General features: G+C 43.3%; 1 protein-coding gene across 1 annotated transcript; it reads right to left on the reverse strand.

Annotated features, from left to right (window-relative positions):
• Window positions 1-1055: 1055 nt before the first annotated feature.
• Window positions 1056-11653, reverse strand: LOC306754415 (polyhomeotic-like protein 2; the record flags this gene model as incomplete). The annotated part of the gene is made up of 7 exons (XM_079238433.1): window positions 11572-11653; window positions 9823-9985; window positions 8761-8839; window positions 6704-6815; window positions 5770-5896; window positions 5322-5568; window positions 1056-1210 (listed from the first exon to the last, which is right to left on the reverse strand). Exons 2-7 carry the CDS (start codon window positions 9958-9960, stop codon window positions 1056-1058), a joined length of 858 nt encoding a protein of 285 aa, XP_079094559.1. The 5' UTR covers window positions 9961-9985; window positions 11572-11653.
• Between the last annotated feature and the right edge of the window lie 1297 nt (window positions 11654-12950).

Consider the following 12950-nt stretch of genomic DNA (forward strand, 5'->3'; position numbering starts at 1 on the left):
GAGGCTCAGAGAAGAAAATGACGTCATTTTGTTCTCGCGGACGCGTTTGAAGACAGTTCTCGACACATCGGGCTGAAGAACTTTTTTCTTGCGGGGCTCAGAGAAGTATCGTGTGATTGGTCGGACATGTGAGGTGGGCGTGGTTAACACGGAGAAAGCAGGAAGTGGAGTTGCTGCTTCCGTGTTTTTACTGCTGCAGGTAAAACGGATTGGTTTGATAAAAAAGCTGATCGAGGTGGTGAGAAAGTACCAACATTTTTACATGTGGCAATAAAACACTCCAACCCAGCCGCGTGCACGACCCGCCCCGCCGCGTGCACGACCCGCCCCGCCGCGGATGAAGCTGCTTGTTAAATATAAAACTAGAAACTCGGAGAGCAGAAACCTCCACCAAGCACAATGTTAAAGAATCCTTTTAAAACATTCCTGGATCCAAACGGTGATCCGGATCACCACCAGGATTTAATCACTTCTTCATTTTCACATTTCCTACAACTCTTGAAAGGTTTATAAAAATCCGTCCGTAACCTTTTGAGTTATCTTGAACACAAAGACGGCGGGAAAACCATAACCTGGTGGAGGTAACAACCGGGTTCATGACACATAAAGCAGACATCGCCCCCCGCAGTGACCCCTCCCCGCTGCAGACCTGCTTCTACTGGAGGATGGATGGACCTGATGAAAAGGAAGTTTTTTCTTGTTCTTGCAGCATAGAGAGAAAAAAGTCAGTTCTTGCTTCACATGGAGGATGGAACAAGCTTCCCCGTCCTGCTGACCTCAGACTGGGAGGAAGAGCCTGAAGCTACAGTTCCGTAACGCTCTAAGAGAACTACGCCTGTTGTCGACACAGCCTAGCTACCACCACGCTCCTCCAGCCTCCTCAGTACTGAAGTCGTCTAAAGGTGAAAGAGGTGAGCTGAACAGCCGAGACTTCTTGAGGAATATCCAAACTGTCCTGCTCTGGAACCTGGACTCAGAGTCGCCACCTGGGATCCTGAGCGCCTGTCCGGGAACAGCAGAGCTGCACATGTGTGTGTGTGTGTGTGTGAGGTAGGCTACGAGTCTTTCAGCATGCTGATCTGAGCAAAGATTTTCAGCGCTGGGCCCAGTTTGATGTTCATGGTCCCCATGAGATGGTCCTCCTTCAGCAGCAGAAGAGCTTGTCCATCGATCTCCTGACAGCGGAACTCCTCGGCGATCTCCAGACAGCCTGCAGCCGCGCACACACACACACAAACACTAGTCAGCATACAACACCATGACGTTAAGCTACGTATCTATCTGTTACCCCACGTCACCGTGACAGATTTTCTAGCCAACATCACTGAGAATTGCATCCGTTAACCAACTTAAATTCAATGAAAGTGAATGATATGTTAATAGGATTTATAAATAAATTCCATCAGGTAGCTTAGAAAGTCAGATTTAAAGGGGTGCTATGATGGTATTTGGAGTTTTCTGAGCTTTCTACAGTGTTACTGTGTTGAATCCTCATCAGACATGTGAACGGCACTGTTTTTTATCACCTAAACGCATGTTTGAGTTTGAGTGTGAGTTCCAGCACTCTCTCAGTTCGGTTTCCATGGCGACGTTTTAGAGAGTTTTTTCTACTTGGAAATCCTTGTGACGTCCCGGGGGATAAGGTTCAGTGATTGGTTACCTTCTACTGGTTAACAAGGGCATGTACAAATACATCAGGCGGGTGGAAAACGTGGGATAAAGTTATTTCCAACGATGGCTGGTGAGTTTACCAAAAAGAGACATCCTGCTGCATTCGTTGCTGTGGGTTGCTGTTTTCCACTTCATTTTCAGGCTCTGATTCAGGTTCCAACATGTAGGGCTGTATGCTATGTGTTGACATGGTATTTCGTTTTTTTTATTGAGTTCATATTAGCCTAATCCTTCTGTTTATGAGATATGTTACAATGACGGCGAAAGCAGTTGGTGGTGGTGCGCGTTCCCGATGTAGGGCAGTGGCAGCTGACTAATCATTCATTCATTTTCCGAACCGCTTATTCCAATTCAGGGTCGCGGGGCTGACTAATCAGTGGCAACTTATATCTGGCGGGAGGCGGAGCGTAATGCGGAAGAGTTTCAATCCACTCGTTTTGCCTACAGGCTGATCTGACAGCCTACAGAGAGGAGCTTTTAGGAGCTTTTAGGAGCTAGAAACTAGGAGCTAGGAGCTAGAAACTAGGAACTAGGAGCTAGGAGCTAGAAGCTAGGTGTTAGGTGCTAGGAGTTAGAAGGATTAGCTATAAGCTAGAAGGTAGAAACTAGAAACTAAGAGCTAGGAACTAGAAGCTAAAAGCTAGGAGCTAGAAACTAGGAGCTAGAAGCTAGGAGCTAGAAGCTAGGACCTAGAAGCTAGGAGCTAGAAGCTAGGTGCTAGGAGCTAAAAGCTAGGCGCTACAAGCTAGAAGCTAGGAGCTAGAAGCTAGAAGCCAGAAACTAGGAGCTAGGAACTAGAAGCTAAAAGCTAGGAGCAAGAAACTAGGAGCTAGAAGCTAGATGCTAGGAGCTAGGAGCTAGAAGCTAGAAGCTAGTGGTTAGGAGTTAGAAACTAGAAGCTAGAAGCTAGAAACTAGAAACTAGGAGCTAGGAACTAGAAGCTAAAAGGTAGGAGCTAGAAACTAGAAGCTAGAACCTAGAAGCTAGAAACTAGGAGCTAGGGGCTAGAAGCTAGAAGATAGGAGCTAGGAACTAGAAGCTAAAAGCTAGGGGCAAGAAACTAGGAGCTAGAAGCTAGGAGCTAGAAGCTAGAAACTAGGAGCTAGGGGCTAGAAGCTAGGAGCCAGAAGCTTGGAGCAAGAAGCTAGGAGCTAGAAACTAGGAGCTAGGAGCTGGAAGCTAGAAGATAGGAGCTAGAAGCTAATAGGTAGGCGCTAGGAGCTAGATGCTAGGAGCTGGAATCTAGATGCTAGGAGCTAGGAGCTAGGAGCTAAAAGCTAGAAGCTAGACGCTAGATGCTAGAAGCTAGGAGCTAGGAGCTAGAAGCTAGAAGATAGGAGCTAGAAGCTAGAAGATAGGAGCTAGAAGCTAATAGGTAGGCGCTAGGAGCTAGAAGCTAGGAGCTAGAAGCTAGAAGCTAGATGCTAGGAGCTAGAAGCTAGTGGTTAGGAGTTAGAAACTAGATGCTAGGACCTAGAAGCTAGGAGCTAGAACCTAGACGCTAGATGCTAGAAGCTAGGAGCTAGTAGCTAGAAGCTAGAAGCTAGGAGTTAGGAGCTAGAAGCTAGAAGCTGCTTCAGCCTTTCTAAATTCTCTCATCACATCAGAAATAAATCACCTCCAGAAAGAAACCAGGTCCTCGTAGAGACTCTGCTGCTATTTCTGTCGGTTCTGCCAGAAATTCAGGGTTAAGATGTACGATTTGTTTACTGTCTTCAGAGCAAAAAAGGGCATGACAGCTGGAACAACAGCTGGAACAACCGCGACAGCTGGAACACCAGTAACAGTTGGAACAACAGCTGGAACAACAGTAACAGCTGGAACAACAGCTGGAACAACGGTAACAGCTGGTACAACAGTAACAGTTGGAACAACAGCTGGAACAACAGTAACAGCTGGAACAACAGCTGGAACAACGGCGACAGCTGGAACAACAGTAACAGTTGGAACAACAGCTGGAACAACAGCTGGAACAACGGTAACAGCTGGTACAACAGTAACAGCTGGAACAACGGTAACAGCTGAAACAACACAGCTGGAACAACAGTAACAGCTGGTACAACAGTAACAGCTGGAACAACGGTAACAGCTGAAACAACACAGCTGGAACAACAGTAACAGCTGGAACAACAGCTGGAACAACGGTAACAGCTGGTACAACAGTAACAGCTGGAACAACAGCTGGAACAACAGTAACAGCTGAAACAACACAGCTGGAACAACGGTAACAGCTGGTACAACAGTAACAGCTGGAACAACAGCTGGAACAACGGTAACAGCTGAAACAACACAGCTGGAACAACAGTAACAGTTGGAACAACAGCTGGAACAACAGTAACAGCTGAAACAACAGCTGGAACAACGGTAACAGCTGGTACAACAGTAACAGCTGGAACAACAGCTGGAACAACGGTAACAGCTGGAACAACAGCTGGAACAACGGTAACAGCTGGTACAACAGTAACAGTTGGAACAACAGCTGGAACAACAGTAACAGTTGGAACAACAGCTGGAACAACAGTAACAGCTGAAACAACAGCTGGAACAACGGTAACAGCTGGTACAACAGTAACAGTTGGAACAACAGCTGGAACAACAGTAACAGCTGGAACAACAGCTGGAACAACAGTAACAGCTGGTACAACAGTAACAGCTGGAACAACAGCTGGAACAACGGTAACAGCTGAAACAACACAGCTGGAACAACAGTAACAGTTGGAACAACAGCTGGAACAACAGTAACAGCTGAAACAACGGTGACAGCTAGAACAACAGCCGGAACAGCTGGAACAACAGTATCAGTTGGAACAACGGTAACAGCTGGAACAACAGCCGGAACAGCTGGAACAACAGTATCAGTTGGAACAACGGTAACAGCTGGAACAACAGCCGGAACAGCTGGAACAACAGTATCAGCTGGAACAATGGTAACAGCTGGAACAAAGGTAACAGCTGGAACAACAGTAACAGCTGAAACAAAGGTGACAGCTAAAACAACAGCTGGAACAACGACAACAGCTGGATCAACATCAACAGCTGGAACAACAGCTAGAACAACAGTGAAAGCTGAAACAACTGTAACAGATGGAACAAAGTTAACAGCTGGAACAACGGTAACACCTGGAACAACGATAACAGTTGGAATAACGTAACAGCTGGAATGAGACTTTTTTTTTTTACCTTTGCTCTTAATTCATCATAACATGGAAATTAAATAAACACCTATAAGGAGTGTTTTTGTGATTTTACTCAATTATAGTGTGATGATAATCGTAAAATTAGGATAATTTCTCAGACAACAGTCGTTAGAAAATCTGCAAACATGACATCTGTACTTTGGTCCATTGTCTGTCTCGGGGGTGTCTAGCTCTGGTCCATCGAGGGTCACGGTCCTGCAGGTTTAAGATGTTTCCCTGCTGCCTCAACAGAACTGACTCTGGACACCCGGATCTACCTGGCGGTACGTGTCTGGCTACTTTCTGGTGAGCTGAAGTTTATTTTCACCCAGCAAGACGAGGAGCTCAGTGCTGACAAGGTCGTTTTATCCACGTTGAACCCATTTTAGTAAATAAACCCTGGAACAATAAGCGCTACAGATGATAACTCTACACCAAACGCTGCACCATTGTCATGCTCGAAGCAGCACCCACCTGGCAGGGAGGAGATGAACTCGTAGACGTCCTCTATGTTCCACTGGCCCGGGTCACTGGGCAGGAAGCCGTGGGAAAGCTCCGAGCCCTGCATGGCGGGGACTCGCTGGGCGGCCAGCAGCGGGGATGGGGGTCTTTTGTAGCCAGAAAGGTCTGAACATTGACTGGAGTCTCCCTGTGCAGGATGGACTGAGTGACCAGTGGAGAGAGGAGGAACAGCAGGAGACTTCTGCACAGAGGGAGCAGGCTGACAGAGTGGAGGGGGAGTTAAACATCACATCTCCAGTCCATCTGAACCATTAAATCCTAAAGACACTGGACTGTTGGACTGTCAGCCAAAGTCCGACTTTTTCACCGACAACCAGCAAACAACATATTTCGCTTTTTCAGACCTTTAGGTTCCTGTTCATCTGTTACATATCATTTTAGGAGTCAACAGATGCCTCACCTTCTTTTTAGCCTCTAAAGATGTGTTTTTGTAGTTTCCGTTCAGTGCTTTGGGTTTCTTCATGTTCTCCAGGGTGGTTTTACGGTTCGGGAAGAGACCAATCCTTTTAGTGCATCCCACATTGTAGCTACAAGGAGATGAAATTCAAAGAAATTTAATCCACACAGTTGTTTCATCATCTAAATAAACAGTACAGACATTTCCCAAACACTTTTGGAACTATTACACAAAAGGAAAGCACTCAGAGTGCAAACCTCAGCAGAGGGCCGAAGTTCTGAAAAGTTCCTGGATCCAAACGGTGATCCGGATCACCAAAATTAATTCAGTTCTTCCTTTTTCACATTTCCAGCAACTGCTGAAAATTTCACAAAAATCCATCCCTAACTTTTTAAGTCATGTTGAACACAAGCAGATAAATAAACAGATAAATAAAAGCCAACCTCCTTGGTGGAGGTAGTAAGTACCGGTACTATACAAGTCCAGACGATGGAAAGGTTTGCTTAAATGAGTTCCCCTCGGTTCAGACGTCCAGGTCCAGAACTCTCCCACTGATACACAAGCACATCTTTTTTCTCAGATTATCTTGTTTACAAAATAAATTCAATAAGTAATGTTAACATTAGATGAGGTCCAGCTCATCCAAACACGAAGCCATAAGAGCTGAATCTACAGCAGCTTTTCCGGATGCTGAATTCTTTATCAACACGGTTAAATCTTCACCATGTCGTCACAGCGCAGCAAACCAGGTGGAATAGCCTTCATTTCACACAAATCTTAAACACAGCCTGGACAGCTGACAGACAGAGGGATGCAAAGTGGGACGGAAACATTTCCCCAGACTTACTGGTTCTGAATACGTCACGTTTATCAACACTGTGATAAATAAAAGGACCAGGCGGGGTCCACTGAACGAAGATGGAGAAAACTGTCCTACCGTTTGGCACAAACTGTGGAGCAGAACCTCTTGGACCTTTTGAAGATGTAGGAGAAATCCACCCGGCCACACAGCTCGCAGGTCAACATGGGCTCCTGCTGGGTCTTCAGGTCTGAGGAAACACACGGCGAACACGCAGATCAGCCTACGACTCCGATTTCTTATCGTTCCTCCAGAGACTTCAGAGTTTCTGATCTCTGCTGAAGGCTTTGGAAGGTTTTTCTGCAGGTTTCTGTAGCTATCTGAGCCCCTCAGAAAGACAAACACACACTGAAATTTTACTCATGTTTTCGCTTCTCCGGAATAAACACGTGTACAAAATTCACACTTGAGTTTTTAAAGCTTTTAAAAGTCCTAAAATTCTGAATTTCAGACATTTTTAGGACCCTGCATGAACCCTGCATCATGTTTTACAGAGTGGAACCAGTGTGGAGTTTCATTTAGAACAACAGCAGCCACCATATAAAAGTGGATTTGTGTGCATGTCTACACACGTGCACACCTGTCACATGTTCTGCACGGAGCCACGCTGTTCTACAGACTGTATGTCTGATGTTATCCAGGCTTAAAAAACCAATCACAGCTATGAAGATGCACTTTAGCTGAGTGGGAACTCATTTCTGGTCCCTCAGACATTTTCTGGTGCCACACATTTTTTTTTGTTTTATTTCGAACTAAAAACAGGACTTTTAAAAGAACAAATAATGGTTACAACAAATAAAACAAGCTTCTTAAGTTTGAAAAAGGGTTTTGGAAGAAGTTGGGCACGTATCTAGTCCAAAACCTCCTTATCAATGACACCATAAAATTTTCACAGCATGAAAAATGGAGTAAAACACATTAAATTCCATTACAATGAAACTTAAACAGTATACAGTCATATTACACAATCATAGAAATTCAACATACATTGCTTTAAAAAATAACCCTATTTGCCTCGTAACTTTTAATTATCTCATCTTTTATCACTTGTTTAGATTTTCCTATTGATTGACATGATTTTATTTCTTTCCTGTTCCAGAGCTGAACTCTTGTAGAAACACAATGAGTTTAGCATTTCTTCTCACAGTTGGTTGTTTTAAATGGATGTTCCTCTCAGGCCCAATATACTCTCTCTTCACTGGAAAAGCTTTTAGATGCTGCTGGGTAATTGATCTTTTTGACTTTGTACAAATTGTATCTTCAATTTTTCAATACTTCAATTTCAATACTTTTAATTTAATTAAAAGAGAGTTTGTTAGTTCTGTGCAGATGGAATTTATTATTATAGCTTTTTTTGAAGAAGAAGAAAGACAGAATTTAATGTTGTCCTGTATGTGTTCCTCCAGACTTCAACACAATATGATATATATGGTAGTATGAAGGAACAATACAAAACAGACAATGATGACTGATTTAAAAAATATTTGCCTTTATAAAGAACTGAAATGATTTTACATATTTTTTACTTAATATAGTTTATACAGTTGTGCTCATATGTCTTCATCCCCTTTCATTAAAGATAAGCTGAATTTACAACAGTCACTCAAATAACTGGAGACTTAAAAAGGAACAATAACTAAAAATGTGCAAAAATATAATTTAATAATATAAGACACTGTTTTTTCATTTAATGAAGTTAAAGAATAAAAAAACACAAATATGTCCTGGACAAATGAGAGACTTTTCTGTTGAACAGTGGGACAAAATACCTGTCAACAGGTGCAGAAGTCTGACTGAGAGGAACAGAAAACACCTGACTGGAGCGGAAACATTAAAGGATTGTTCAACTAAATATTACTTTATGACTGATGGAATATGGAATAAATTATCTTATTTGTTTGCTTTTTAAAAAAAAAATTTCTATTGAACCAGAATTAGAAAATAATGTCATGATTTTAATAAAAGTTTTATTTATTATTACTTTAGTTAATTTCAGCTTATTTTACAGGCAGCTGTTTTTTTCCTTCTTTAATGAAAGGGGATGAATAAATAAATATGAGGACAACTGTGTGTTTCTTCCAGCCTAGCCCAACATGCTGGGAAACAGAGTAAAATGCTGCTTTACAAAGCGTTACCCTTCGATGAGAGGCCGTCCATCTTTGAGTCTGCCGCGTGTCTCCTGAGGCTCTCTATAGAGAAAGACGGACGCTCCACCTGCAGGAAGAAATGGAGAGGAAAAGAAGGCCATGCATCTAAGAACTGCTCTGGCTCTTTACCTGGGCAGACATGGAAAGGTAACTTTGGTATGTTTCATTGGCTGTGACAGTGGAAAAGGACAGAAAGCTGCCCGTAGAGCGCGTCTACCAGTCCTAACGGCCAGGTTAGTCCTCTGTACAGGTTCCACAGTCGATAAGATGCAGCTGACACGGTGTGAATGATTCTCTGCTTTGTCTCCACATGACTGTATCTGCAATATGAACTCAGGAACGTTATGTCACACCGCAAAGCATTGTGGGATTCGCGGCAAACGAAGTCACAGCCGGTTTGGCGGTACTTTTTCAGCCGTATCTGTCAGCCATGGCGAGGCCTGGTTGGGTTTTGAGCTTCCACGGCTGTTCTCATGACGGCAGACCACTGCAACATGGTTTTTTAAATGTTTTATTTAACCTGGAAACTAAAACTTGGTGTCCACATTTCCAATATTCCCCATCAGACTGGACTCAACCTGTTCAGAGCAGCAAGTTATCAGTAATTATATGTGAAGGTGGAGTCACTGATGATGTTAGTTTGCATTTAACTTGATCCCATACGAGCGGACGGTCCAGTTTTTATCCGTGTCATCTTTAGTCCACTACGTCCACGTCCACGTCCCACCACGCGCCAAAGTAGTTGCCAGAGCTCTATTCCAACTCCAGCAAGTCCCGATGTAAGAGGTGAAATGATGAATGTCTCGCTGCGTGGCTCGATGACAACAAGCCACAGTCCTTTTACTGGACTCTCAGTACTCCTGATGATGATGATGATGATGATGATGATGCTGACGCTGCATCCTGCCAGTCAGAGGCGAACCAAGCCAAACTCCTACATCGGAAATTAGCTTTCGAACTAAATACAGCAAACATGTTCGAAAGCATATCATAAACATGTGCAAACATTCCTGACATCACAGAGAAACCAGCACATGGTCTAGTACTTACAGGGAACGGCTCGGCGCCTTCCTGGATGACAAATCCTTCTATCAGATGTGTGAGAATGTGGGACTTGTCTATAACTTGGGCTGGTTTGCTTTCTCCATTGTGCTGGCTGCTGTTAGTGTTTCCATTCCCAGAGGTCATGACTGGAGCACAGGCTGCCCCCAACCTGTCAACACAAGCAGCATGGTAAACTCAACTGGATTTAAGACACGTGGATCCGAAAGACTGAGCCAATACAAAAAGAAATGCATATGAAGTGGAGAAGCTGTGGTTTGGCTGTGGTACGTACAGTTACTTCCACACCATATGTGTGACCAAAAGCTTCTCGGTTAGTCATAAATCAACCTATTCCTCACTCATATTTATTCATACCCTTTCATTAAAGAAGGAAAAAAAACAGGTGCCTGTAAAATAAGCTGAAATTGACTAAAGTAATAATAAATAACATCCCTAGCTGTGTAATGTATGTCTTACATCTGTACATGGGCAGGAGTGTGGAGAGGTGTAGGAGTGAGGAAGTTTGTCTTGTCTTGTTCTGTCTGTATCTTAAATATTGTTTTGTGTATAATTTGTGTAATTGTTGATTATAATGTATTGTTTTATGTTTTTGGACCCCCTCGAAAACGAGATAGTTCAACTCAAGGGGCATTCCATAAAATAAACTTCAAATAAAATTCTATGAAAATCATGACATTATTTTCTAATTCTGGTTCAATAGAAATATTTTTTTTAAAAAGCAAACAAATAAGATAATTTATTCCATATTCCATCAGTCATAAAGTAATATTTAGTTGAACAATCCTTTAATGTTTCTGCTCCAGTCAGGTGTTTTCTGTTCCTCTCAGTCAGACTTCTGCACCTGTTGACAGGTATTTTGTCCCACTGTTCAACAGAAAAGTCTCTCATTTGTCCAGGACCAATTTGTTTGTTTGTTTGTTTTTTTCTTTCTTTAACTCAATTAAATGAAAAAACAGTGTCTTATATTATTAAATTATATTTTTGCACATTTTTAGTTATTGTTCCTTTTTAAGTTTCCAGTTATTTGAGTGACTGTTGTAAATTCAGCTTTTCTTTAATGAAAGGGGATGAAGACATATGAACACAACTGCATTTGAGGATTAAAGTAATCTTTACTTCTTGTTGTACACATATGAGGTGAATTTTTAAGGCTTTTTTAAACTTGAGTGTGTGACATTCCCTTGTTTGGTGTGATGATGATGATGATGATGATGAGTAAAACTGAAACTAAAATGCCAGATTGCAGGTTAAAACTAAGGATCTGTCTGCTCCAGATAACATGTTCTGCTGTTGTTAGTGTTTACTAAGGATCTGTCTGCTCCAGATAACATGTTCTGCTGTTGTTTTGGAGCAGCCTCGGTTTAATCTGCCAGAATTAAAGCTTTCCATGCTGAGTTGATGGAAAGGATCTGGCAACATTTCAGCTGCTAGTGTTGCTGAGTTAACAGCTAGCCTGTCACTGAAATGCATACACTCAACTTTAAGAGTGTTTATGACATGTTTATTAGCCTGCTAACCTAATAAAGTCTGTCATTAGTGTCTTATCTCAAGTTTAAAACACATCAAGTGCGTTAAAGAGGAACCACGAGGTCTAAATTCGTCATATTAAAGAGCTTAGGTGCCAAAAATCAGGGTTGTGTAAACTTTGGGTTAGTCCAACACTACTAGTTAGTTGTATGTGCTGAATGAATATAACTTCAGATGATTAAAAGCGAGTTTTAGTGAAACACAGACCAGCTCCAGGGTGGTTAGCTTCCTTTAGCGGTCCGAAAGCAGCGCTCCCCGCTCGGCAACAATGGTAGAGGGAAGAAAAGCTCTTTGTTCCGCGGCTCCAAATCAAACAACGCTTTCATTTACTCACACTGCCACAGTCTGCCACAGATTAGTCTGACAAACCTTTAACAGGCAACCCGAGCCGCAGAGGCACCCCGTTACACGACCATACGCAAACTTAGAAACTTATTCATTTCATCGCTCTCGCTTCGAGCCGAACGCTGCGTTGCGTTGTGAGCTGCAAGTTAGACACGCTAACAAGAACACTTCCGGTGTTGGGCTTCACAATAAGAGCGCCGTAAACGCCACAACGGCGAAACCTAGTGTATTCTCAGTTGTCGCTCTTGTTTTGAAGGGATGTATCTGCTTTCCTGTGTGTAAAGATGTAAACTTTACAGAAGAGTGTTTGTAGCGGTTGTAAATGAGAAACAGGGAAACATGACAGCCCCACCTCTCTGAATTAATAAGGTAATTTCTCAACGGGTCTTTATTGTTTCTATGAGTTAATGAGATAGTTGAAAAGAGAATAAAAAACTCTCAGCCAGACTGAAAACATGTTATTTATTTAGTATAATACTCAAGGCCGGATTATCTGATGGGCACAGGCCCAGGGGCCCACGTCCACTTGGGGCCAATTTATGGCAAACACCAACAGTTTGGACATGAAACAAAATGTACATAAAAGCCAGAAAGCTACACCAGACTTCCCTTCCTCTGCAGGGTGGCCGGGCTCTCCCTTAGAGATAGGGTGAGGAGCTCGGTCATTCGGGAGGGGATCAGAGTAGAGCCGCTGCTCCTCCGCATCGAGAGGAACCAGTTGAGGTGGCTCAGGCATCTGGTCAGGATGTCTCCTGGACCTCCCTGGTGAGGTGTTCCAGGCACGTCCCTCTGGAAGGAGACCCCGGTGAAGACCCAGGACACGTTGGAGGGATTATATCTCTCGGCTGGCCTGGGAACGCCTCGGGATCCCCCCCGCAGAGTTGGCAAATGTGGCTGGGGAGAGGGAAGTCTGGGCTTCCCTGCTTAGGCTGCTGCCCCCACGACCCGACCCCGGAAAAGTGGCAGAAGATGGGTGGGGTTACACCACAGTGTCTAGTGTATTGCTATTGGTACCACTGGCTGAGAGGTGTTGTTTCACAGTGTCTCATTCACAATTTTCACATTGTTGCGCTGGGAAAGGGGCCCCTGGAGCACTCTGAGCCCAGGGTCCTGTGCACTTTTAATTCGGCCCTGATAATGCTGATACTTTATTATTGTACTTGTTGGGTTAAAACTCAGTTGTGAAGAAAGAAATGACCACCTGTCAAGTTTGTTTCAATTTGCAGGAAAGCTCATTTTTG

Source organism: Telmatherina bonti (genome assembly GCF_933228915.1).
Source record: "Telmatherina bonti genome assembly, chromosome: 4".
Lineage (NCBI taxonomy): Eukaryota > Metazoa > Chordata > Actinopteri > Atheriniformes > Telmatherinidae > Telmatherina > Telmatherina bonti.